The sequence below is a fragment of the Labrus bergylta genome, chromosome 7 (genome assembly GCF_963930695.1).
Source record: "Labrus bergylta chromosome 7, fLabBer1.1, whole genome shotgun sequence".
Lineage (NCBI taxonomy): Eukaryota > Metazoa > Chordata > Actinopteri > Labriformes > Labridae > Labrus > Labrus bergylta.
In genome coordinates, this window is record NC_089201.1 from 13,696,651 (window position 1) to 13,723,223 (window position 26,573).

General features: G+C 40.5%; 2 protein-coding genes across 3 annotated transcripts; one reads left to right on the forward strand and one right to left on the reverse strand.

Moving 5' to 3' along the window:
- The first annotated feature begins 226 nt into the window (after window positions 1–226).
- On the forward strand, window positions 227–23,045 carry LOC109984842 (E3 ubiquitin-protein ligase TRIM21-like). Of its 2 annotated transcripts, XM_065956838.1 has the most exons (3): window positions 227–288; window positions 6,042–7,496; window positions 22,321–23,045. In XM_065956838.1, the coding sequence occupies exons 2-3, from the start codon at window positions 6,051–6,053 to the stop codon at window positions 22,537–22,539; spliced, it is 1,665 nt and encodes a 554-aa protein (XP_065812910.1). In that variant the 5' UTR covers window positions 227–288; window positions 6,042–6,050; the 3' UTR covers window positions 22,540–23,045. The 2 variants fall into 2 exon arrangements, with proteins under 2 accessions (XP_065812910.1, XP_020490643.1); XM_020634987.3 differs by lacking the exon at window positions 22,321–23,045 and having other exon boundaries at window positions 6,042–11,296.
- Window positions 23,046–23,881: 836 nt separating this feature from the next.
- On the reverse strand, window positions 23,882–26,573 carry faap24 (FA core complex associated protein 24). The gene is made up of 4 exons (XM_020634993.3): window positions 26,300–26,573; window positions 25,368–25,510; window positions 25,119–25,277; window positions 23,882–24,577 (listed from the first exon to the last, which is right to left on the reverse strand). The coding sequence occupies exons 1-4, from the start codon at window positions 26,400–26,402 to the stop codon at window positions 24,323–24,325; spliced, it is 660 nt and encodes a 219-aa protein (XP_020490649.1). The 5' UTR covers window positions 26,403–26,573; the 3' UTR covers window positions 23,882–24,322.

The window sequence follows — 26,573 nt, forward strand, 5'->3', positions numbered from 1 at the left end:
ATTATCTTGTAAAATAAAATAATATCTTGCAAAGCTCTCTCTTGTTGTTGTGTTGTCTTTTTATACTTTAAGGTTCCTTTACTGGGAAAGTCAGGAATCATTTTGTTCCATGCTGTGTCACTGTGTTGGCTCCAGATGGCAGTAAAACCTGCGTTACCCGAGCTGAATTTAGGTAACACCGTGACTCAGAAACGAAAGTGAAATTCAATCTGTGCCACAGCACAGCTTTGGTCCAGGGTGCGGTCTGTTATTTCCCTCGGACGACAAAATCAACTGAAGGCTTTCCTGGTCAGTATGCTGCTCTACAAAGACAGAAAAACGTACTGAATCTTCAGACATGTTGTTTTAACTAGACCACTAAACAGTAGGGTACACTCAGGCTGGTTTACATCAGAGAGAATAGAGAAACAAACAGGCTAATTTCACCGTTTCCAACTGCAGTCAGGTGGGCCGTCATGCATAACTCTGTTGTGATGGTGCGTGTACAGGGATTTAAGTAGGCCTATTAAGAGTTGCTCCTAGTGACAAAATTCTACGAAAACTCTTTCCCCTCAAAGTTAAGACTAGATCCTTGTAAAGATGAAAGTTATTCTCAAAGTGTCTTAGCCCTTAAGTACGACGGAGGATAAGGGCCACAAATTAATTTCGAGATTAAACTCGTACATTTACGAGAATAAAGTCGAGTTCGAGACCAGCCTGCGCAAAATGATGAAAGTAGAAAATGATGAAAGTAGAGTCTTTTCCTCTTTTGACAACTTCCTCCAAGTCAGTGTGGTTCTTTCTTCGGAAAAGCCACAGTTTATTGCAGTATCTTTTCAGGTTCCTGATATTTTATGAAAATCTGAAGATGATAAGCCAAAAGCATGTGTAGTTTCATATTTGCAAAAGTAAAGCCCCAACACAACTATTTTTGTCTGTTGCACTTGTCTGCCTTGTTAAAGTGTTTCATGTGCAGAGCCAGTTTGTGTCCTGTTCATACTTCATTTTACAGATAAACAAGTTCTTGCAAGTTGAAGTGAAAACTTCTCTTGAACTCACTGTTTTTTACCAACTACACATTTACTTATTAGTGAAACCTTGACTAAAGTATAACAAGATGCTCCATATTTGTTATTTGAGAACAGGCTGCTGATGCTCTTCTGATGTAGACTAAAATAATGACTTTATTATTTTATTCTTTAAAGACTTTAAGAATACTTTCATCATTTTCGCGCAGGCTGGTCTCGAATTTGTTAATTTATGAGATTAAAGTCGTTAATTTACGAGATTATTCTCGTATATTTACGAGTTCAATCTCGAAATCAAAAAATATATATTTTTTTTAACATGGCTCTAATCCTACATCGTACTTAAGAGAACTCCTCAAGTGTTAAACTGTGAGGAGGACTTTTAACAGGATGAAGAGTTTCTCAAGCTGAGGAGAAAACAGAGGAATGTTTTCAAAACTACATGAGGAATATTTTTGACTCGTAGTTGGGCAGAATAGACAGAAAATATTTATGCAGACATTTCAATCCATCTCTGACTTTTTTCAGTACAAAGTGAGACATGCATTTTGAGTTTGTCCTGTGGTTACCTCCACAGGTGCATCCAATCACTGATTAACCCTTTTCCTGCTGATAACAATCAGCATGTGTAGAAGCTGCTGCACAAGTGAGCATGTGATTTGAAACATCTTGTAGGCTATATACTTTTAAAACAGTGGTGCAAACTCATCTGGGATGAAAAAGGTGACATGTATCCAAACCTCCTAGGGGGGTCTGGGGGCATGCCCCCCCCCCCCCCCGGGAAGATCTTTTTTAAATATCTACTTTAAAATGTTTATTTACAGACGATTTTAGCATTCAGACCGACTAAAGAAGCAGTGCAAACAATAAGAAAAACACAATTGCTTGTCGATATCTATGTTCTGTTGCTCCTAACCTTCAGTCCCTTTTTATAAATGGGATGAATTTGCAGAACAGGGCTTACCATGTTCCACTAATTACTAAGCCTGATTAAAATACTATGATCAACAGTGTGTTTCCCAGAGTCAGCTGCTAAAAGAAGTCATTTAAAACCCTAAGGAGTGTGGTTTCAGTCCTGTAAACTGCCCTAAAACCTGAAATTCTTCGAAGACATAATTTTCGTTCATAAATGAAATGATCTGGGGTTTCATTTATAAAAGAGTGCGTAGAATTCATACTAAAAATGTACGTGCGCCAAAAACCCGGAAATGGCGTGCGCATAAAATAATTCAGATTTATAAAACCGTTCGTAAGCACACCTGCACACAATGTTCCCTTTATAAATCACGATCCATCTGGAAATGTGCGCACGTAGATTAGTCCCATGTTCCGCCCTCTACACGCCCACATTCAACCATAAACGGTCAATGCAAAGCAGCTCGTGAATAAAAATAAATACAAACAACGGGACAGATTAAATGTTTCCAGCGCTGGATCGCAGCGAAACCTGGAAGTTTAGACGAAGAAACAAAACATTCTGACCCAGAAACGGAGGAGTTTGTGAATGAAGTGAAAGATAAAAGGGACATATCGGTAGTTTGTTGCAGCAGGAGGATCACAAACTTTACAAAAATCAGAGAATGACACCACGTCGCTGCTGCATTCACGCTGTTTTAAGTGCGAAAACATACACCGTTCATCATTACGCATGAGAATATCTGCAATGTTTACATGTTTATGGGACCCACACTGACTTATACATATTGTCAGGTCACTTCAGTCAGCAGTCTCCCTCACTGTATGATATTATTAATCAAAAGTTTGCTCAACGAACAAAAACGTTTTATTGTTTGGCCACATTTTTTCGTGGGAAACTCCGTCTGCTCTGTGACTAATTATGAGGATAGACCTAATGAGATGAGATGAGATGAGATTGCAAGTTGTTGGGAGGAGATCAGCTGAAGCATGAATACAGTCTTCCAAGGTGCAAACCTTCCTCCTCCTGAAGCTTGTGGAGCTCCTTGATGTACTGCCGTCTTATCTCACCAGAACTTCAACTGTTGAAAAATAATTCTGAAGAAGCTTGAGCATGTGACATGGATCCAGGTGAAAATTTACTTTTTAGTGCGGGGTCATCAGGGTGGCAAAGAAAGACAGAAAATAGCAGTTATTCATTAAATCAATTTGTTTGTGCATTTTCTGTATTCATCTGTGTGTAAGAGTACATTTATAAATTCAGCAGTGTACTACCCAGACAACAAAGGTACAGTATTCAGGTAATCAACATCTTTTCAAAGTTAAGAAGTTAAACCTTATTGTAATCATGGTATTTTCAGCTCTCTCACTCACTTGCACAATGATATTCCACATCAAATTACCTCAGATTTTGGAGGAAAAATAGAGCAGTTTATTGTGGATAGTACTTCATCTTAACATGAAACAAAAACTACCTGAATTATTTAAATCATGAACAGGTCCCAACTCTCTGTGCTTCAGTACCCAACATACAGTAGCTCATTTATTATTATCATGAGCTCTGTACATGGCTGTATTCTTCAAACTTTTTCTCATACTTATGGCTTTATATCTTATTTTCATTCCATATGTTATTTATATCTTTTATATTTCTACTGCTATATTCTGTGTAAGCATCTGTAACGATGAAGAACTATATTAATAACCATATTAATTTTCCCTGAACTCATACAAAAAGAAAAAAATTGAATTTGTTGTTTGCACAAATCTAATTTTTATGTTCAAGCTTCAACATATAGTCGATCTCTGTCTGTCGACATCTTTAGTTTTGTACTTGTTATCGCCTGTTTATGTTATAATAATAATGACAGAAAATGTTGGAAGTTTGAGTTTGTGGGCCGTCAAAATGAACGTCAACCATGTAACATTAATATCATCCTCTGTAACATGTTTAACCAGTGGGTATCGTCCGATTACTGTTTAACTTTATACACAAAATTTGTCTTTTAATGTCGACATTTACGTGGAGTATAACATTCATCATAACGTCAGATAACCATATTTACAGTCTACGGTTAACCACCGAGATGGACCTTTAGTTTTTAACATCACACAAACTCTGTCTTTTCAACATCTTGCCAATTAAAATTTCTAACATTTCAGAATTAAAATTTCCCCCAGTTTAATAGTCCTGGCTAGCTATGTTGCCATTAGCTTCTTTGGCATGAATGGGAGTCTTGATCGGCTAAACCATTGACCGTAAATAATGGGCTATACTGAGTACAGTTAGCCAACTGGTTTACAAGCTAATGCTAAACAAGCTAGGTCCGTAAATATACCAACACACGAGTAAGCAGTAAATATAACACTACTATATCAGTTACTGAAAAAAACTGAAGAATCAACTTCTTGGATGGTCTGTTAACCGCACAGCAAGCCGTGTATGTTGTCAGATATGTGTTAAACAAACTCTCCAAACGAAGTAAAAAAGACGAGAAATCAGACGGATCAAGCTGTTACCTAGCCTCCTGACCTGACACACAGATGGCGCAGAGCTGTCAATCAAATCTGCCACAACCCGTATATGGGCAGAGCCGTTTTATGTAATAAAATAAAATCTGTTGAGTCTTAAGAAAATTCACACAGTGGGAGCACATGAGGCTGTCAACTTATCAGATATACTTAGTTTTTTGTACCAGGCTGTAAACACGTTAATTTCTGGAGCTTCTGGTGCCAGCCTCAAGCGGACACTCGACGAACTGCAGTTTTTTTTACTTCCGCATTGGCTTCATTTTTCAAGACCGGAGGTTGCCGTTTGGTCTTGACCTCGTTTTGTGCGTACACAACGGTTATAAATGAGACCCCTGCTCTCCTACAATTTCTTCCAAAACCTTTGCAAGCAACAGTAGTTTTGAAATTGGCCTGAAATTGTTGCGAACGTCTGGGTCAAGAGTGGGTATTTTTAGGATTGGTTGAACTACTGCCGCTTTGAAATAATCAGGAACAAACCAGATGAGATTGAGGAGTTCAATACATTTTTAACAAATGGAACAGTTGTTGCAAGAGTTTTTTTAAGAAAGTGGGTAGGAATAGTATTGAGAGAACAGGTGGTATTTTTCATTTTGACGATGGTCTCAGTTACACTATTAATTGATAATTTATCAAAGAAGGTTAAAGTATTTTTAATGCTAGGACGAGATGGACAGTCTGGGTGTTATATGAGATATTGTATTGTATTTTGTCATTGAAAAATGATCTAACCTATCAGACAGATGCTAATTTCATAGTGTTCATAATTACACAATGTCTGATTTTTTTTCTGCATTTTTTGGGATAAACCAATCACATCTTCTGAAAAAACTAAGATTAAAGTTTCTGTCTCTTCCTCGCTCAGAGTCGCTCTGAGAATGTTCCGAAATCACTCCTAGGCTAAAAATCCTTGCGCAGATTTTTGAAGCTAAGTTAGGAGCTCTCTGAGGATTCTCAGAATGTTTGTGAATACGGACCCTGGTGCTTGGAGCGCCAAAATAACAGGCTGGCGAAATCTCATTGGTCACCCTGCTTGCCACCCCAAAAATCCTCAACTGTGATTGGCTATTTACCCTGTCAGAGGTGGGACTTGTGTTAAAATCAACTATTAGGTTGTTGTTTTTTTGCAGAAGGCAGCGAGTATTTTTCTTTACATTTCAATGGAGCATTTTTTTTTGAAAACTGTAAATAAAAACTTTGCACATCTTTTTTATAAACTGGGTCCATGGGAAAGTAATGCACACTGTCCTACTTGCAATGTGACCAAAACATTGAAAGCTAGACTGTGCAGGAGTTTTAGGCACTTTTTCAAGGACTTTAAAGGCAGGCTTGGTCATTTTCTCCAGATCGAATTTTTAAGATATTGGTTGAGGTTATATTTAATGTTTTATTTTGAAAGGTCTGTGATAGTTGACAAGAAACATCTAATGGATACTTATTCCACATGTCCCTAGCGCTTGCCCTGTACATTTGAAGCTGATTTTAATGTATACATTTACAGAAATTTGTGCAGATTTTCTTTTTAATTTATAAATGAATGTAGATGTTTTGATTTTTGTTTTAACTCGTCATTCTGACTTGTGTCCTCAGGTTATCGAAATGGCTGCTGCCAGGTGTCTGCTGACTGAAGATCAGTTCCTGTGCTCCATCTGTCTGGATGTGTTCACTGATCCTGTTGCCACACCATGTGGACACAACTTCTGTAAAACCTGCATCACTACATACTGGGATGGTAATGACTTCTGTCAGTGTCCCAACTGTAAAGAGTTTTTCTGCACCAGACCTAAGCTACAGGTCAATATGTTCATCTCTGAGATGGCTGCTCAGTACAAACAGTCAGCTCAACAGGAAGCCAGAAGCAGCAGCTCAGAGCAACACGTGTCCAAACCAGGAGAAGTTCCCTGTGACGTCTGCACTGGAACCAAACTGAAGGCTCAGAAGTCCTGCCTGGTGTGTCTGGTTTCTTACTGTGAGACTCACCTGGAGCCTCATCTGACGAGTTCAGGTCTGAAAAGACATCAGCTGATCGACCCCGTGGAGAACCTGGACGAGAGGATGTGTAAGAAGCACGACAAACTGCTGGAGCTGTTCTGTAAGAACGACCAGATGTGTGTCTGCATGCTGTGCAGCGTTTTAGACCACAAGATGCATGATTTTGTTCCTCTGAAAGAAGAATATGAAGGAAAGAAGACCGAGCTGGGAAAGACAGAGGCTGAAATTCAGCAGATAATCCAAAGGAAAAAAACAAAAATTTGGGAGATCAAGCACTCAGTGGAGCTCAGTAATAAGAATGCAGAGAGAGAGACCACAGAAGGTGTTCAGGTCTTCACCGCTCTGAAAGAATCTGTTGAGAGAAGCCAGGCCGAGCTCATCAACACAATCCAAATGACGCAGAGAAAGATGGAGAAAGAGGCTGAAGGCTTCATCAAGGAGCTGGAACAGGAAATCTCTGAGCTGGAGAAGAGAAGCGCTGAGGTGAAGCAGCTCTCACATTCTGAAGACCCCCTTCAACTCCTCCAAAACTTCACGTCTCTGAAAGCTGCTCCACCCACCAAGGACTGGACTCAAGTCAGAGTCCATCCACCTTCATATGAGGGGAATGTTGTGAGAGCTGTGAACAAGCTGGAGGAGACACTCGGTAAGCTGATAAAGAAGGCAGAACTGAGGATGGCCCAGAGGTTTGCAGTGGATGTGACACTGGATCCTGATTCAGCACATCCCGAACTCATCCTGTCTGACGATGGCAAACAAGTTCATCACAACGATGTCAAGAAGAACCTCCCAGATAGTCCGGAGAGATTTGATACTTGTCCCAGTGTTTTATCAAAGCAGAGATTCTCTTATGGCAGATTTTACTACGAGGTTCAGGTTAAAGGGAAGACCGACTGGACTGTAGGAGTGGCCATAGAGTCGATGGGGAGGAAGGGAAAAATCATCCTGAATCCTCTGAACGGTCACTGGACAATTTGTTTAAGGAATGAACAAGAATTCAAAGCCCTTTCTGACCCTCCAGTCAGTCTCTCTCTGAAATCTCACCCTAAGAAGGTGGGGGTATTCGTGGATTTTGAGGGGAGTCTGGTCTCCTTTTATGACGTCGATGCTGCTGCTCTGATCTACTCCTTCACTGGCTGCTACTTCAAAGAGAAACTCTCCCCATACCTTAGTCCTGATCTCAATCATGGTGGTAAAAACTCCCCCCGTCTGATCATTCATTCATTGCCTATACCGCTTATCCCGTTAGGGGTCAAAGGGGGGCAAGTGAGCCAATTCCAGGCCAAATCATTGGACAGGAGGGTGGAGAAATTCCGCTTCAGGGCTGCTGTCACATATGGATGGAAATCTCCATTCAGGAAATAGTACTACTACTAGTATAATACTAGTCGTTCTTGAAGTCAGATAGAAGGCCTTTTTTTAATAACTGGGATGGGGATGTTATACGGCGGGGAAAATATGTATTGAACGCCAGATGTAGTTAACAACACAAGTAATCCACACATACAAAGAAATCAAAATCAAAAAAGTCCATAAATTAAGTTGTGTGTAATAAAGTGGAATGACACAGGGAAAAAGTACTGAACACACTTGCTGAAATGTATTTAATACAGCTGCTCAGCTGTGACTTTTGCCCATTCCTCCTTTTTTTCATAGTTCTATGAGCTGTTGGAACATTCCCTCTTTTTTATTGTTTCCGGACCGCAGGAACTATGAACTATTGTAGTTCCTATAACCCTGTTTAGAGGAACCTTTTTAGCTCCTGCTTCATGGTAGGTACTCTCTCATCAAAAGAGGGACTTTGAGTGACGTACATGCACGGGATTCCATACGTTAGTGTACGTTGATTGGTCGAACACAAGAGCCAATCCAGTACCACCAACCGCCATTTTTTAAATCCCACAGTAAACGTTATCAAATAACAGTGGCCTAAATATCAGTTGAAGAAGCTCTGTAAATCATAAAAAAGTAAGTAACACAGAAAATTGGACCGACAACGAAGTCCAGGTGTTATTATGCATTTACGCGACGGAGGAAATCCAACAGGATTTTGAGTCATCAAAGCGGAACATCAAAATATTTCAAAGTATCTCATGCCAGCTCGCTACTTTGGGTATCAGCCACACAGCTAAGCAGTGCCATTAGAAGATCAAAAAGCTGAAACAAGATTTTTTTAAAAGACCACAACAACCAGAGCGGATCTGACAGGAAAACCAGCAAGTGGTACGCTTGATGCGGGCATGAAGGACTCAGCAGTCGGGCTTTTAGAGGCTATCGCCAGCGGCAGCTCTGGTAGCTGCAGTCCGCTATTGGAACCCCCTGAAGAGGGTAAGCGGGGTAACCCTGACTTTATAAAACGTTATTTGAAAGTAATAACAAGGTGTTGCTTGCCCTAGTGTTTGCTAGATCTAGTACCCATCACCACCAGGCAGTCTGTGAGACAGCTACCTAAAGACAGACGGTCTTAAATATGCTAATACAATACAGGTTAAAGACAAAGTAGCCTAAATGGATAATAGAGACAGAAATATATATTGAAATAGTAAACAAATGTATTGCAGGCTAAACACTGGGTAAATTAATGAAATACGAGTTTAAATGTTGGTTAGAAAAGTAAATACAGAATACAAATATGCCAAGTTAGGCTCATATTAACTGCTTTGAGCACTTCAAATTTTTAAAGCTAAAAATTAGAGCACTTTAGGGCAGCTAACTTAAGTCTGCAGCGCTCTCGTCTCCTGTCCGCCTCAATCGTGTGAAGTGCTGCCAACTTTTGAATAAGTCGTCTCCTCTTTGCTGTCCATCTTCTTAGTCTCTCAAAGGCTTTTTCTCTTGCACGTCTCCTTTTAAACTCAATTTCATTCATGAACCCAATCACACACAACACACAAACAGCTCCCACCACGGTATCCTCCATATTTTCTGTTGTGTTGCAAGAATGACGTTGCTATAGCAACTGTCTGCTGGCTTACGTCACTTTAAGGTTCATATGAACCAGCACCATGGCGGTGCGAATGCAGACAAAATTTAAGTCCCCATGGAGCTCTAGGAACTACACTGTGCCAGACCCCCCCGGCCTGTTCGATGGCCACGTCTGGCCCATGTATTTGAAACACAAGAACATCACCGTCTGTAGTTCTCAGGGAACTCCCTAGTGGATAGTTCCTCTTCAAAAAGTCCCCAGAACTGTTTGGTCGGAAAACAATTATAGTGTATGCTATGACAGCCGAAGAGTTCAATTTTGGTCTCATCTGACCAGATTATATTATCCCAGTACTTCATAGGCTTGTCCAAGTGTTGTGCGGCAAAGTTTAAACGAGCTTCCACATGCCTTTTCTCGAGCAGTGGTGTGTTGCGCGTTGAGCATACTTAAAGGCCATGGCGGTTGAGTCCATTACTAATTGTTTTCTTTGAAACAACTTTGCCTGCTGAGTCCAGGTCTTTCTGAAGCTCTCCGCAAGTGGTTCTTGGTTCTTGGGCAACTCTTCTAATTATTCTTTGGACTCCTCTGTCAGAAATCTTGTGAGGAGCACCTGGTCATGGCCGGTTAGTGGTGTAATGATGTTCTTTCCACTTCTGCATAATGGCCCCAACAGTGCTCACTGGAACATTCAGAAGTTCAGAAATGCATCTGTAACCAATGCCATCTTTATGTTTTGCTACAATAAGCTTACGAAGGTCTTGCGACAGCTCTTTGCTTTTACCCATCATGAAATGCTTCTTGTGTGACACCTTGGTAATGAGAAACCTTTTTATAGGCCATCAATTAGGACCAATCCAGTTGATATTAATTTGCACTGATAGGGGGCAGGATTGCTTCTCATGCCTTTTTATACCTCCTTTTCTTCATGTGTTCAATATTTATTCCCATTATGATTTCACTTAATTACACATAACTTTTTTTCATGGACATATATATGTTTTGATTTCTTTGTATGTGTGGATAACTTGGGTTGTTTCTGACATCTGGTGAAAATTTCATCCCAATAGCCCCATCGGAAATATATTTACTTATTTTCCCCGCTGTACGTATTAACACTGGCCCCTTTCAACCATACTGGGATTGATACCTAAGAATGTCACAACAAAATGAACGGGTTATAAACGGGGACACTGTGTGCATGGCATGTCACATCTTCTGTTGGGCACGGTACTTAAAAATAGTAACTATATACAGTTACTAGTTACTACAATCAAAAAGTAACTAAGTTACTAACAGAGTTACTGATTATAAAAGTAACTAGTTACTGGGGAAAGTAACTAAGGCGTTATTATATTTGCTTCAATCTTCATATTAATGTTGACATAATTTAGTTTCGCTGTGGCAGAACGGTGCTGTGACGAGGTGAAGGTATTTCACTGATTAGATCTGTGAAGGCGACCGACTCAACAGTTGATATGAAGCTCGTCGCCGTCAATCAGTCGACAGTCCGGGTTACAGATCGTGGTGTTTTAAATCAAGTGTATGACATGAGTAATTAACAATAAAATATTTAGTATAAGTTTTATGAAATCAACACAATGGCGGCTGATCACTCCTCAACCTTTTGTTTGATCTGTTTTCTGATTCACCATCAAACAAAAAGTGTTAAAACCGAAGGATCATAAACGCCTCCTTCATTATCATAACAGCTGATATTTCTGTTGATGATCACTCACACTGTTTGACCTTTTTAATCTGATTATGATGAGCGTGACAGTCTGACAGAGTGGGAGGAGTCAGTCAGTCATTCAGAAACACGTTTTACATTCATCATGATCGTTAATGATTGTATGGTTTGAAAATGTTATGCATCCTGTTTTGCAGAAATTTAGATCCTAATAAAATGGTGCTTTGTGCCTGTAGAAATGGTCTGTATGTTTTTTATTAGCAGACTGCAGGTTGTTCTTCATGATTTTGTTATCAGGTAAAGTACACAGACTAAACACTGTGAGAGGAAAGAACGTCTCATGTCTCTTAAATCCTATTTCCTCGTTCCTCTCTCCTCTGCTTTGATTCCTCGCATCTCTCCGTGCATCTCTGGTGGGAGGGGCTAAGAGGGACGCAAGTGGAGGAAACGTGGATGTCATCTGAGAGACATGAGCGGCAGCCCATTGGGTGCATTCAAATTGTCTTTTTTGCTTTGAAGGTTCCTAACTGAGTGAAATGACCCGGAAACATTTAAGTGGCGGCCATGATTCGTGGTAAAAGCTAAGGAAAGGTGCGTCAATGCTTCCTTTATAACCTCCTTTTAGCATAGGATACACTGGACCATCCTTTACTTAGACTTAGACTTAGACTTAGACTTTCTTTATTGTCATTCAAACTTGTACTTTACAGTGCAGATAAGAACAAAATTTTGTTGCATTTGGCTCGTAGTGCAGGATAAAAAACAGCAGCAAGTATTTACATAGAAAAATAAGGTGCAGATATAAATAGATATAAAAAGAAAAGCTATGAGTAAAATTACTATACAGATAAATATATTGCACGTTTGTGATGTATGTTATATTGTATTCCTTTTTCCAAAGGAAATGAGATAATGCCGTCCGACAATTACTGCTATCCAGGAGCACGAAAACCATCACAGTATCACAGTTGCTGAGCTCACAGTGCCCTGGGAAGAGAGGCTAGCCACGTCCCACCAACTGAAAAAAGCCAAATACCAAGACCTGGTCGACGAACCTGTTTTAAAGGGGTGGCATGCAACCAGCTACCCCATTGAAGTCGGCTGCCACGGGTTCCCAGCAAAATCGGTGCGCTACTTCCTCCAGAGGGTGGGCCTGGAGCCCAAACAGCTGAAGAAAGCCACCAGGGACATAGCTGCAGCAGCCGAGTCCAGCTCAAGATGGCTGTGGCTGAAGAGAGCCCACAGTTGGAACCCTTCTGCAGGTGAAGGCTAGTCAGTCTTCGCTGCCCCACTCAGGCGAGGTGTTCAGGTTAAGGGGCGAAACACCTGAGACCCAGAGATCCCTGCTGACGATGCGGAAGGGTTACAACAACGTGGATGCTCCAAGAAATACCAGAAATACCATCTCGGAAGAAGATCTGTATCACCATAGTTAGTGTAGTTCCTACAGTTGCAGCTTGTGGCACAGCATCTCTGACGTTTATCTCTCTCATCTCCCATCTCATGGATGGTTCTCTCCCGATTGTTACATTGCATCGATCTTAAAAAGAGACTTCATCAATAGCAGAACACCTTTCTTCAAGATGGTAATTACCAGTTGATCGGTCATAGAAAGGTGATTCGGCAGAGACTGTAAAAAAAATCAGTTTGACAAAATTCCCTTACATGCCTTGAACTTTTAGTGCAGCCTATATGCTCAGTTTTCATTTGTTATTTATTCACTTTGAGTGTTGTGGCAGCCTTTAGCAAAATCACAAATAACATTACACTTTCCTTCAGTCACAGATGCTGAAACCCTTGCCTTGAGGCCGAGAAGACGATCAAACTTGACTATCTAGAGGAAGTAAAAGTCGTAACAAGGTTTCCGTAGGTGAACCTGCGGAAGGATCATTACCGGTTTTGAGATCCCCGCACCCGAGGCCGCGTGGCCCCTCGGTGCTGGCGGCGGATATGTCAGAAAAACACATTTGTTGTAGACAAATGTGTTTTTCTGACATATCCGACTTTTACTTCCTCTAGATAGTCAAGTTTGATCGTCTTCTCGGCAGACGATTAAGGATTAAGGCCGCATTCCTCTCAAGAGGAAGAGGAATGCAGAATCATTAGGCTGAAAGTAAGTATGTTTGTGGGCAAAAACATTTTTACTACAAAAGGGTAAATGGCTAATTAAGCTAATTCTGCGCTACAGGCAGGTGGTGAAGGGGAAGGGGCTGAAGGAGTAAGGTGACGGCCATACAGGGATAATTTAAAAAAACAAATACAAAGTAGGCTAAAGCAAATCATATGGGCACTGTGGTGGGCAAGTGTTTGTGGATATTTCCTTGTACATTTAAAGGCCCTGACACACCAAGCAGGTAGCAAAGAACTAGTGGTGAAGAAGGCCGTCTGTGGCGTCGCCTAACATTGTCTTGGCCAAAAAGTTGTACTTGAACACACTGCAAAGACTACAGCTGACGTCCAACCACCACGAAAATAGAAAAGCCCTGGTAAGATGCATGGTTTGGAGGCACAGCTCTTTGGGATTTCACTGATTTAGTTATGTAATTTTACTGTATTGGGTGGTTGTTGGTTGACTATTCTGTCCAATAAATGTTAATAATTAAAGAAGATATATTTTTTAAATTGCACGCAACTAAAACATTGTTCCACTTCACCAGGGCTGCTACAACTCCATCCTAGGGGAAACACTGACATGTGTTGGTTAATCAAATCAGATCCAGAAGGGACCTTTCACTGGGCCTTTCAGGGGCCCAACTATTGCCTTGGACGGGCCTGGTCAGGGTCACCTTGTTCTTTGATTAAAATTTAAGTTGTCAAATCAGCTGGTGTTCTTTATTCTCCGGGAAGAACAGCTTGATTAAAAGGCCATAAACTGTGAGATGAAGTTTGGAGTGTTTGTGGGATCATAAAAGTAGTCCGTTGGTTCAAGTGTGCTCGAATATATCTTGCACAAATTGTCTTTTAACGTGCGTCCTTTTGTTAAGTTCTTTTGGCTGCTGCCAATTTTACAATAAAGCATAACTAAAGAAGTCAGAGCCCATGTTGTTCCAAAGTCTTTATCAGAAGTTCTCCCAAGAGGGCAATAAAACGTCCTGAAGAGAGTTTGACTGAGATCACGTTACCTGCAGTCAGAGTGAAATTAAACCGTGCCTTGATGACACAGCAGTCAACACCAGTCTCTCTGTTTCCCTCTGAGGAAAAATTCATCAACATTTACTTCTTTCCTGCAAAACTCAGGTGATTGTTGAATTTGACCGAATACTTCAGACTAAACAGCAAATGTCAAATAGGTTTGCAGAGTGTGTCTAACGTTAGCATTGCCGTCAACCGGAGCGATGTGTAACCACATTTGGCTCAGGCATGTTGGCGTTACACATCGTAACACATCGCTCTGGTTGATACGCTAGTTTAACCTGAAACAGCCGACATGAAACTTTATCTCCATTTTATAGATCTAAATTCTGCCAAACTGCACCACCCTACGGGATGCCATTCTTCCACTGTCCTGCTGTTTAAATTGGGGTCTGCCATTATTTAATCACTGCAACAACAATAGTGGTAAAAACTCTGCCCCTCTGATTATCTCTCCTGTCAGTCACACTGAGTAGAACTATTTGAGAACTCATCAATTTATGTGATCATTTTTATTGGTTGGCATACACGTTAACTTTATTCCTGTCATTTGTTTTTCTTTTGAGTCACATTACTTTTAAGAACTAAATCAAACCAACTTCACTGCTTTGATGAATACAATCAAACATGATTTGATCTGTTATAATAACTGCTTTAAAGGCTTTATATGCAATTTTTTGATCCAGCAGATGTCGCCCTTGCCCATGAAACCAAAACAACTCGCGCTGTATTGTTGTGTTACAGGGCTCCCGCACATGCGACCAAAATTTTTAAGAGTGCGACTAACATTTTTTCTAGGTCGCACTGGTGCACCTGACGCTGCCCGGGTGAAAAAATAGATTTCTTTCGCAAGCGCATCATCTCTCTGTGTTCTCCTGTGACCGAAACTCACACTCATGGTAGGATCATATCGTGGTCTAAACCAACAAGAGACAGAGCTCGGGTGGGTCTTTGCCTCTGATTGGCTGTGGTCCTGTTCACTGCTCTAAGTTGCGTGTGTTTAAAAATTGCGACAACCTGAGCGCCAGAGTAGCCTAACTGAAACGGAAAAAGAAAATAAACGCGCCAAAACGAGGGAAAATGAAGAGCGGTAGAAACATTTAAAGTTTTTTCATTAAGAAAACTAAGCTTACTGTTACAACCAGCCCTACTACTGTCATTCCATCCATCCCCACTACTGAGAGTCCATCCAGCCAAGACACGGAGCCCTCAGTCCTCACATCCAGACTAAGTGTAGGTTGCGGACACCGGCATTGAGCCTGATGATAGACTTATTTTGCCTCTGGTTATTGTAAAAACAGTCAATTAAAATGAATAATAACTAATTTTAATTACAGATGGTTTATTTTTATGTCACCCACAGGTGAACGTGTTGTGTTGATCACCTAAAAGTTTCAGCGCGACATCACTTCTAAATGCAGTAGCCTGCTGTTGCGACTTTATCACCAGCTTTCATCAGACCGTAAAAAATATAACTATTACTGAACATTTCATTCTTATCCAAACATGATATCACGCACAGGCTGCCCGATCATACAGAGGTCCGCTGGTTTAACCGTGGAGCAGCGCTAAAATGCTTCCTCAAATTGTGCGCGGAGATGACACAGATTCATAGCGCATAAAAAGTCAGAGCCAGAGTTAGATTACGATATTGCGGACACGTAGAAGAACGGACTGCCAGACTCTTATTAAAAGTCTTTTAACTGAGTTTACTTAGTTGAAGAAAGTGCACTCCACAAGGAGCTGATCAGACTGCTGCGCAGTGCTGAAGAAGCAATTCAAGTCTGTTGGTTTGGAAACATGTTATCATTTTATAATGCCTACTACTAAAATACCCGAATATTTCATTCACTTAAGAATGCTTTGTGCAGTTGTACATTTGTATGCTTAAAACATTATGTGTAGGCTATATCTTACAGAAATGTAACAATTAATTTCACATTTATTTTGATGTTGATTGATGAGTGGACAGGAAGGTGATGGTTTCACTTTTGTTACTCGTAGTCTGGTAGTCTATATTGCTTTTATTTCAATCCCAACCTTGTGGTAATTAGGATTATTTCACTGGTAAGAAGGCACAGGGGAAAGTGTTTTAGATGTGTTTTTTGTAGTCCATTTTCAGAACATTGTAGTTTCGTTTCAACACGGCAGACTCACGTCATTAACCTCCGCCGGCCCGTCACATTTAATGACGTCGCCTAGTGGAAATGTGGTCGGATTGTCAGAGCAATGAGATCGCCTTTCCCTAAGTCCTTTAAAGATAAGATAAAGATAAACTTTATTGATCCCTGTGGGGGAAATTTGTGCATTACGGCAGCTTAAGAAAACAGAGGACGGGAATATAATTATTAAAAACAAAAATACAAGTTAAAAATCAAACATATTAACATCAGTTAAATAAAAAATACAATAATGGAAAATTACACATTAACTACACTGAAAAGAGTTATTGTTATTAAAAAAAACACACCGTGTGTAGCATTATTGAAATTAGTCATGAGGTGGTGATGCTGTTAAATGAATATGAATTCTCCTAACATCTTTCCTTGACCTCATGACGTTTTCCCCGGGGTTAAGGTAAAGTGGATAGTGAAAGGAGATAGGAAGGACAATTCAAATCCACCCCGTGTGTTTGTGACAACTTATTCATGTGAGCAGGTTTTATCTGTAATGAACCTTAATGAGTGCAAACTGTGCTGTGGCCTGACACACACAGATCTAAAGTCTCTCTCTCTCTCTCTCTCTCTCTCTCTCTCTCTCTGAGTGGATGTGCTGAGAGTTGGTGTGTGAGAGTGTGCGGAGCTCTTGAGTGAGTGTTAATTTAATCTAATTTATGTGTTAGTTGTTGTTTTGGGTACTTTATTGTTACTGGGTGTATTGAGATCGGTTTAACGTTTAGTTGCGGGGTGTGTGTTTGTTTTGTGTGCTTGTTTTGTGTTTGTTTTGTGTGTTTGTTTTGTGTGTTTGTTTTGTGTGTTTGTTTTGTGTGCTTGTTTTGTGTGTGTGTTTTGTGTGTGTTTTGTGTGTTTGTTTTGTGTGTTTGTTTTGTGTGTTTGTTTTGTGTGTGTTTTGTGTGTTTGTTTTGTGTGTGTTTTGTGTGTTTGTTTTGTGTGTGTGTTTTGTGTGTATGTTTTGTGTGTATGTTTTGTGTGTATGTTTTGTGTGTGTTTTGTGTGTTTGTTTTGTGTGTGTTTTGTGTGTTTGTTTTGTGTGTGTGTTTTGTGTGTGTTTTCTGTGTGTGTTTTGTGTGTGTGTTTTGTGTGTGTTTTGTGTGTGTGTTTTGTGTGTGTGTTTTGTGTGTTTGTTTTGTGTGTGTGTTTTGTGTGTGTTTTGTGTGTTTGTTTTGTGTGTTTGTTTTGTGTGTTTGTTTTGTGTGTTTGTTTTGTGTGTATGTTTTGTGTGTTTGTTTTGTGTGTATGTTTTGTGTTTTTTTTGTGTGTTTGTTTTGTGTGTATGTTTTGTGTGTGTTTTGTGTGTTTGTTTTGTGTGTGTGTTTTGTGTGTGTGTTTTGTGTGTGTTTTGTGTGTGTGTTTTGTGTGTGTGTTTTGTGTGTTTGTTTTGTGTGTGTTTTGTGTGTTTGTTTTGTGTGTGTGTTTTGTGTGTGTTTTCTGTGTGTGTTTTGTGTGTGTGTTTTGTGTGTGTTTTGTGTGTGTGTTTTGTGTGTGTGTTTTGTGTGTTTGTTTTGTGTGTGTGTTTTGTGTGTGTTTTGTGTGTTTGTTTTGTGTGTTTGTTTTGTGTGTTTGTTTTGTGTGTTTGTTTTGTGTGTATGTTTTGTGTTTTTTTTGTGTGTTTGTTTTGTGTGTATGTTTTGTGTTTTTTTTGTGTGTTTGTTTTGTGTGTGTGTTTTGTGTGTTTGTTTTGTGTGTGTGTTTTGTGTGTGTGTTTTGTGTGTTTGTTTAAATTAAAATTGTTAAATAGTGAAATCATTATTTAAATAGAGGGGGAAAGGTTTTATAATAATGCAGATATTTGTTATATTTTCTGTTGTTAATTTAAAGTAGTGATTTCAGTCGGGACTTTAACTCTAGATTCAAAATTGATTCAATTAATCCACGCTCGTTTGTTTTGATTTGGAGGCGGACGTGACGTGACGATTTACGTTTAATTTCGCACAGCATTGTAGGTGGTAAAACACAATTCATTTCCTGAAAGCACGCATCCGATCCATACTGCATGAAACCCGGAAGTTAGTATCCACACTGAAATGTTCAGTATACTGAGGTGGACCCTAAAAATGCATACTGAATGACCACTAAAGTTCAGTATACTGAAACTCCCTACTGAATAGTACGTACTGCATACTGAACTGTGACAATTCGGAAAAGGGCCCGGGTTTCCTGTGGACTCTGGCACAATATGGCATCTATAGAGCCCCCTGCTGGACTCCTTAAACAACTGCAATCGGTGATGTTGGACTTTTCTGGGACAAGCTGCATTGGGTTCCACAGGCCGTGCTGTTTTTACCTAAAGAAGAAGGAGGGCAGGGTCTGGTCCACCTGGCCAGCAGAGTAGCCGCCTTCAGAATCCAGTTCCGACAGAAATTCTTCACCGGCCAAGCTGATGTGGTCTGGAGACCAGTGGCCAGCAGCATTTTTAAAAAAGTGAATGGACTAGGACTAGACTCCTCACTGTTTTTAATGAATACTGACTGTTTTAATCTATGAAACCTGTCTGCTTTTTATCAGCGCCTTTTTAAAACCTGGAAACTGTTTTTATGGAAAAGACTAGAGCCCACACTGTCCCTACACTGGCTGCTGGAGGAGCCTCTGATCTATGGGGCCCGGCTGGATGTTCAGGACACATCTTTAATGGGCCTCACGCATGCTCTCATCTCCACTGACAACACCACACTGAGACAGATCGTGGGCATAGCTGGACCTGAACTGAACAATACAGCAGCAGTGACCTCTGCTCTTGGTCTCCGGTCTGCATGTTTTGTGGACAGAGTGCTCAGACTGTTGCGTCTCAGACTGACGGGGGAAGAGAAGGAGATGCTTCAGGATTACTAGCTGGAAGGAAGTACCTATTGATAGTGATCCTTTTCCTGAAATAGGCCTCACAATGAATTCTTGTGTTTCAAATGAAATACATTCAAAAGGGACTGATGATAAAGGTTTGACCTTTTCTAATGTCAGAGGTAGGGAATTGTTTTGTGTGTGTGTTAAAGTATTAAATGAGAATGTACTGAAAAACAGAGTGGACACCAAGTGGAGACAATGGTTGAAAGTGGCTGACCACATCAAGCCCGTGTGGAGTTTTTTTTTTTTTATAAAAGCCCTCTGAACAAGAGATCTGGTGATCTGCAACGGAGGATTTTAAATGGAGCAATAGCCGTAAACTCTTTTGTCTCTCGTTTTAATCCTTCTGTGTCTGATCAGTGTTTCTTTGTGGGTCTGTGGAAACAATTTTTCACTGCTTTTCAGAGTGTGTCAGACTCAACGATCTGTTTGGGGTTTTAAAGAAGGTTTTTATGGAGAGACATGGTCAAAAACAGTTTTTATCTTTGGAGCAGGGTACAACAAAATGAATGTGTTAAATGGAAACTTTTAAACTTTTTATCAGGACAAGCAAAACTGGCAATCTATCTTAGCAGGAAGAAACAGTTGGAGAACAGGCAAGGAAAGAAAGTGACCGACCTCTTCCTTTCCTTAGTGAGAGCCAGAGTCTGGGTGGATTTTAATTTCTTTACAGCGATGACCAATATTAAAGATTTCATTGAAACATGGTGCTATGGAGGGATAATCTGCTCTGTAGAAGACAAAAAACTCATCTTCAACCTTGTTTTTAGCATCTAAAAAGTCAATTGTGTGATATTAAGTGTTCAGTTTTCTTTTTCCTGTATAAAAGTATGTTGTTAATTGTCGTTAATTATTGTAAATAAAGTTGTTTTGTAAAATCAAAAATCTCTCTACTGATCCCAGGGCAGGTAGAATAACCTGTGTCAAAGTTTCTATAACCTTGAACAGCAATATTAAATATTAATATAATAATCTCAAACAAAACATAATTATTGATGTTTTCTTCTGTAATGTGGTACATTTAAATATTTCCATGTGCCAACATGCAGTTTGCAATGACAGAGTTAACCCCTCTGCTTAATGTACTTTTACATTGTATGCGTTAACATGCAGTTTTCTATAAAAGTACCTTTTTTTGGTCATTTTTTTAAAATCATACATTAGCCTATATATCCATGTGTTGAGTTATAGTGATGCCTAAACATGCACAGGACACTTGAAAATTACATCTATCCATTTAATCACTTCTTGCATTTGAGATTTAATTTGAATAATTACTCGTGTGGATTTTGTGAGAGGGGTATTGGGACTGTAGTAGATCATGTTTTTCTTCCATTGTGAACTTTGGCTTGTACGACGGTGGATTAGGGCCATGTTTAAAAAAAAAAAAAATCACGTAAATTAACGAATTCGAGACCAGCCTGCGCAAAAATTATGAAAGGAAAACTCTTCAAGCCTTTAACAAATAAAGTTGTTATTTAAGTCTTTATAAGTGCAGCAGCAGCCTGTTCTCAAATGACAGACGTGGAGCATCTTGTTATACTTTAGTAAAGGTTTCACTAATAAGGAAATAGGCTCCTTCCTTGTGTAGTTGGTAAAAAAAACAGTTATAGAGAAGTTTTCACTTCAACTTGCAAGAACTTGTTTATCTGTAAAATGAAGTATGAACAGGACACAAACTGGCTCTGCACATGAAACACTTCAACAAGGCAGACAAGTGCAGATAACAGACAATTACACTGAAAGAGGAGGAGCTCCAACATGTTTTTCTCTGTAATGAAAGTGAAAGTTAGTGAAAGTGAAAGTCACATCAGAGCTGCATCGAGACGAGTCTCTCTGTTTCTCTCTGAAGACAAATTCAACTGAAGGTTTTTCTCACAAACACTGGTGAGTACACTGAACTACAAACCAAAAACACTGAAGTGAAAAGGATGTTTTAACTCGACCACTAAACAAATAAAAGCCAAACAATAGTGACTGCACTCAGACGAGTCACAGCTAGGCTAATCTTAACATAGTAACAAACTTTTAAACCTTTTTCCTGCTATTAACAACAAACCAGATTTCATTCCACAGTCTTAGTGGTTGAGTTGGTTCTGACATACATGTTTACAGCGCTCGCTATATTTAGTCATCACGGAGAAAACACAGGATAAACTGGTTTTGCTTCAAGCTAACTAGCCTGGCTGAGTTGATCTTTGGAGTCTCTCAGTGATTTAAAGTTCAGTAGAAAGTCAACAGCACTTTGTTTTATTCTTCTGAACATTTAAGTGGAAAAATGGGGTTTGACCACTTAAGTGGAGGTCTGGGACAGTGCCGTTTCACATGCCCTGTCCCAGACCTCCATGTGTCATTAAAGAGGTGTGTCTGCCAAGAAAACCCAACAATCGTCGTACAACATAATCAACATATTCTTTGACTGTCTTAATTTGACAAATTTTTACTTTTTTCCCTCAGGTTGTTAAAATGTCTGCTGCCAGCTGTCTGCTGACTGAAGATCAGTTCCTGTGCTCCATCTGTCTGGATGTGTTCACTGATCCTGTCACCACACCATGTGGACACAACTTCTGTAAAACCTGCATCACTACATACTGGGATGGTAATGACTGCTGTCAGTGTCCCAACTGTAAAGAGATTTTCTGCCACAGACCTAGGCTGCGGGTCAATACGTTCATCTCTGAGATGGCTGCTCAGTACAAACAGTCAGCTCAACAAAATGAAAGAAAGAACCTTGAGCTGAGTAGGGTCCAGCAGTATGAGGTGGATGTGACACTTGATCCGAAAACAGCGAATCCCTATCTCATCCTGTCTGATGATGGAAAACAAGTTCAACATGGCGATGTAAAGAAGAATCTCCCCGACAATCCAGAGAGATTTAGTTGGGCTACATGTGTTTTAGCAGAGCAGAGTTTCTCTTCAGGCAGATTTTACTACGAGGTTCAGGTTAAAGGGAAGACCGACTGGACTTTAGGAGTGGCCTCAGAGTCAATGAAGCGGAAGGGAGGAATCTCAGTGATGCCTCCGGAAAACTGGACGATATGGTTGAGGAATAAAAACACGTATCAAGCTCTTACCGGGGATCCAGTTAGTCTCTCCCTGAAGTCTGGTCCTGAGAAGGTGGGGGTGTTTGTGGATTATGAGGAGGGTCTGGTCTCCTTTTATGACGTTGATGCTGCAGCTCTGATCTACTCCTTCACTGGCTGCTACTTCACCAAGAAACTCTACCCATTATTCTGTCCCTACAACAACAATGGTGGTAAAAACTCCACGCCTCTGATCATCTCTCCTGTCAGTCACACTGGAGCGAATTCGCAAGGAATCGACTGCATCCACTAATAGCACCAAAAATTAAGCATAATTTACTTAACCTGCTTCATTTCAAGGTCTAATTCACAAAGCATACCTCTTGTAGCCTTCAGCATTTAACCAGGGCCAAGGAAGTGTACCGTGCTTGAGCATGGATCAGAGCACTCACACTAGTCCAAGATATTGGACTGTCTTATTTTACGCTCAGGAGCGAAGCCGGAAATGAATCGGCTTAATTAGCCCGTCTATGCAGTGGCTTCAAGTTTAGGCTTAGCCGCTATATTCTAGTCAAAAAAGTGTATGTGCTCTCCGTCTGGCAACACCTATAAAGAATATCACCTTAAAGGTAACATCTGCTGGAGGCTGTAGGACTTTGTCTGTGGGTGCTCTTTGTCTTTTATTTTAATTCATGTTGTTTCTCTTGGTTGTACAGCTCTTGGCTCAACATTTGTGGTTTTTAAATGTGCTTTAAAGGCTTAATATGTAATTTTTCACACTTAAATGTAATAGAAATCAAGTATATCCTCTGAAAATAACTCTGTGAGTCATGACTGTCTACAATGGGTGTAACACCCGAGTCCCGCTGTCTTTGATGCTTTCCGAGTTCTCCGAGTCATATCTTCACTTTGTTTACATCGCCGGGACAGCTGGTTGACTCATCCACTCGCATATAAAAGTTGTTTAATTGAGGGACTAGAGAAAAGAAGAATAACATACTGTACTCACTGTGTTTCTAGATCACGCTCATTTCAGGTAAATTGACATGCAGTGTGAAGATACGAGCATAATAAAGATAGCTAGCATTAGCATGCTAACACAACAATGCAGCGCGAGTTGTTTTGGTTTCATGCTGTTGCTCAAGGGGCGACATCTGCTGGATCAAAAAATCGCATATAAAGCTTTAAAAAATAGACTTGACTTGAAATGAGTTTCCTCAAAAGGGATTCTGGGCTCAGCCTTAGAGATAGGTGTGAGGAGCTGGGAGTACAGCTGCTGCTCCGTCAAGATTTTTGTTTCACACATGCTCACACAGATGTGCAGTGAAAAACGAACTAGAAAATGCACGGGGGAGAGGGACAACTTGCTTAGCTTGTTGCTACCGCTACCCGGCCACGGATAAGCGGAGGGAAAATGGATGGATGAAGATGAAAGCAGTTTTGTTTTTCATGTTAATATGTAACGTTAATCTTAAATGTGATTGTTTCTCTAAGAAGTGATAACAAAAAGCTGATGAGCTGTTTTCTAATTAGACAAAAGTGATTTGCTTTTCGCTCTTTTTCTGTTTGAACAAACTTGCTGAAACTTGTTGAATGTTTTTGGTGTGTAAAGAAGTTTTATTTTCATTTTCGTTCAAAGAGCCTAATAAAATAGTTGACCAGTGAATCATCTAATTTGTAAACAGCTTTCCCAAAGGTGATTTGAGTAGATGAGGTTTAATATGTGACTATTTGAGATAATTGGTGTGTCATTAACAAAAGGAAAAGCTTTGACGCTGAGGAAAAAGAACAACTCATGTTGATTTTCATTTTAATGTTGATGCAAAAGAAAACAAGCAGTCTAATCAGCGGACCTACATTAGTTACTGAGCTCCCTTTTGGGCCACATTAGCATTGTTTCTCTGTCGCCTCAAGTTAAGTCCCTCACTCTTTAATCATGGCTGCCCCTCCCGTAGGAGTTCATTTTATTGTCTCTGAAAGTTTGAAACACTGCAAACACACTTTTCAGACCAAGACTGAGTGTCCGTGTGAGCCGGAGTGTCTCTGCATCGTCGTTCAGCTCAAACCTTCCTGGTCAAAAACCCAGAGTGCAGCCGTCATCTTGCAGCCGAGGAGGAGGATTTATGGAAGAAGTTGTGGATCTGCTGAGCTGCAGCGTGACCCACGATGGGCTCTAGCTCGGCGGGGGAGGCGTTGCAGAGCTGCCCGATGCTGGAGAAGTGCTGCAGCAGGGCCAGAGCTTTGGCCCTGCCAACCCCGGGGACCTGCTGCACCAGAGCGAGGACGAGCGGGTCCAACAGCCGGGACGAACTGCTCCTCCTGAAGGGGTTGTCCCTGCCCTCCCTGTGAACCTGTAGAGGACCAGAGCAGATTCAAACCAGCACAAGACAACATTTTGGCCTTTTTGTCTGAGGCAGTAGATGACCGTTATTAGCTTGATTAAAGGTTACTCTGCTATTCTAAAACCTGAGCCTTACCTTTACATATTCTCTGTGTGTAAATGAGTAATGGGAAAAACAAGATTTGAAATTGTTCCAACCAGCTATGATCCTGCTGGGGAATGCAACCGACTAAAATACGTCTGTGGCCTTGCTGAACATTGGAGTTGCTGCCTCAATCAGCTCATGTTCCTGTGTAAGTGTGTGACAGTTACAGTAACATACTGCAACTGAAACAAACTAACCTGCAGAGGCAGCATAAGACCAGAAACTGCATGTTCTGCAAGGTAAAATGACTGTTTTTATCAATGCAGGCTGGTGTTTTTGAAGAGAGCGGTGTAGTAGTTGGTACTGGTTAAATATGATCCACGTCTGTGTCTCTGCTGGGATAAACTGTAACCTAATGTTTCAGTGTAATGTCTTGAGGTTCCGTCATTTGTCTTCACTTCATTACCATCTGAGCGAGGAGCTGCGAGGCCTCGGTCTGCCCGCTGATCGGCAGGAGGGTGAGTCCGAGGTCAAACGCCACAAACTTCTGCACAGCAGGGAAGTACTGCTCACTGACTCTGGTGTTCTCCACCAGAACAAGCATCTGGAAACTGCTGCTGTTGCTCTGTGAAACAGGAAAGCAACATTTCATAACAACACAGACAGGCATTTCTCTCACACACACGCACGCACACTGTCAGTGCATCAAACTCACATTTCTGTAGCGAACCAGTTTCCTCTTGTAGCTGTTTCTTGCTATGATGTCGCACTCAGACACGTATAGGATCCTGCTTTTATTTGGCAAGTGGAAATCTGCAGCACCGAGCTCATTCTCAAAGATTAGTTTCACACCTGCACCTGCAGCGGAAGTAAAGCTGGTTAAAAACCAATATATTTACAGTTGGACTTTATGATTGATATTTTGTTTTAGCATTTTGGTTAGAACTCATTAGGAGTTTACAGACCGATGCAGAGCTGGCTAAACACTGAAGCTTCAGTGTGCACCACATGGCAACCTGAGTGAGCATCGACTCTACAGAGGAGGGAGGGGGGCGCAGACAGCCTTCAGGGTATTTTTTGTGACACAGAAATTCATATCTGTATAATCAAGCAGAACGTCACTTCTGATATGGCCGTCTGTCTACTCCGCAGAACCCCCATTTAGAAATATCAACAAATACAAAAAGTCATGTGATAGTAACATTATGCTAAACATTTAAATTCAGGAAACTGGTTTAAATCACTCTTTAGAGCACAGCCTCTATATCGGGTTTGGTAAAATCCACTAAAAACAGCTTATACCTGTAAAAGGCAAATTGTAAAGCCCTGCATTTATAACTGAGCTGCGTATGGCGAATAACAAAAAGGTTTTATATGACACTTTTTGGCCAATTTATGTAATGACATCTAAGCCGAATTGAAGACAGTATCTATTAGAATGGGACACGTGTACATTCATATTAAAAAACACGTTTTAATTCGAACTTGAGAAAAATAAGTGTAAAGAGTTATATGTCCAAGGAGCGTTTTCTGCGCAATCTGGTTGTTTGGTTGTAAAATTAACGGCAGAGACATTAACTAGCGATAACTTCAAGTCGTAGAAAGTTTAGTTTTGGGCTGCTAACATAAAAATAATTAGTTAGTTACCCTTTAAGCTTTGTAAGAGGGAAGAGTTTCTCCATTTGTCGCTTGAAATAACATGTCCGTAAGGAGGAACCGCGTTCAGCAGAACAGGCGCTTTGGTCTCCATGAAGACACACAGACAAAAAACTGCCTAAAAGTCCCAATTTGTTTCAGTTAAAATAGAAAAATAACCGTCGTAGTAGAGCTTATGACATTATCGTTCAATGACAAGTGTGTTAAGTTTTGTTTTGTTGCCTCCAAAACGTCCAAATCTCTTCTTCTTCTTCCTTTGCTTTTC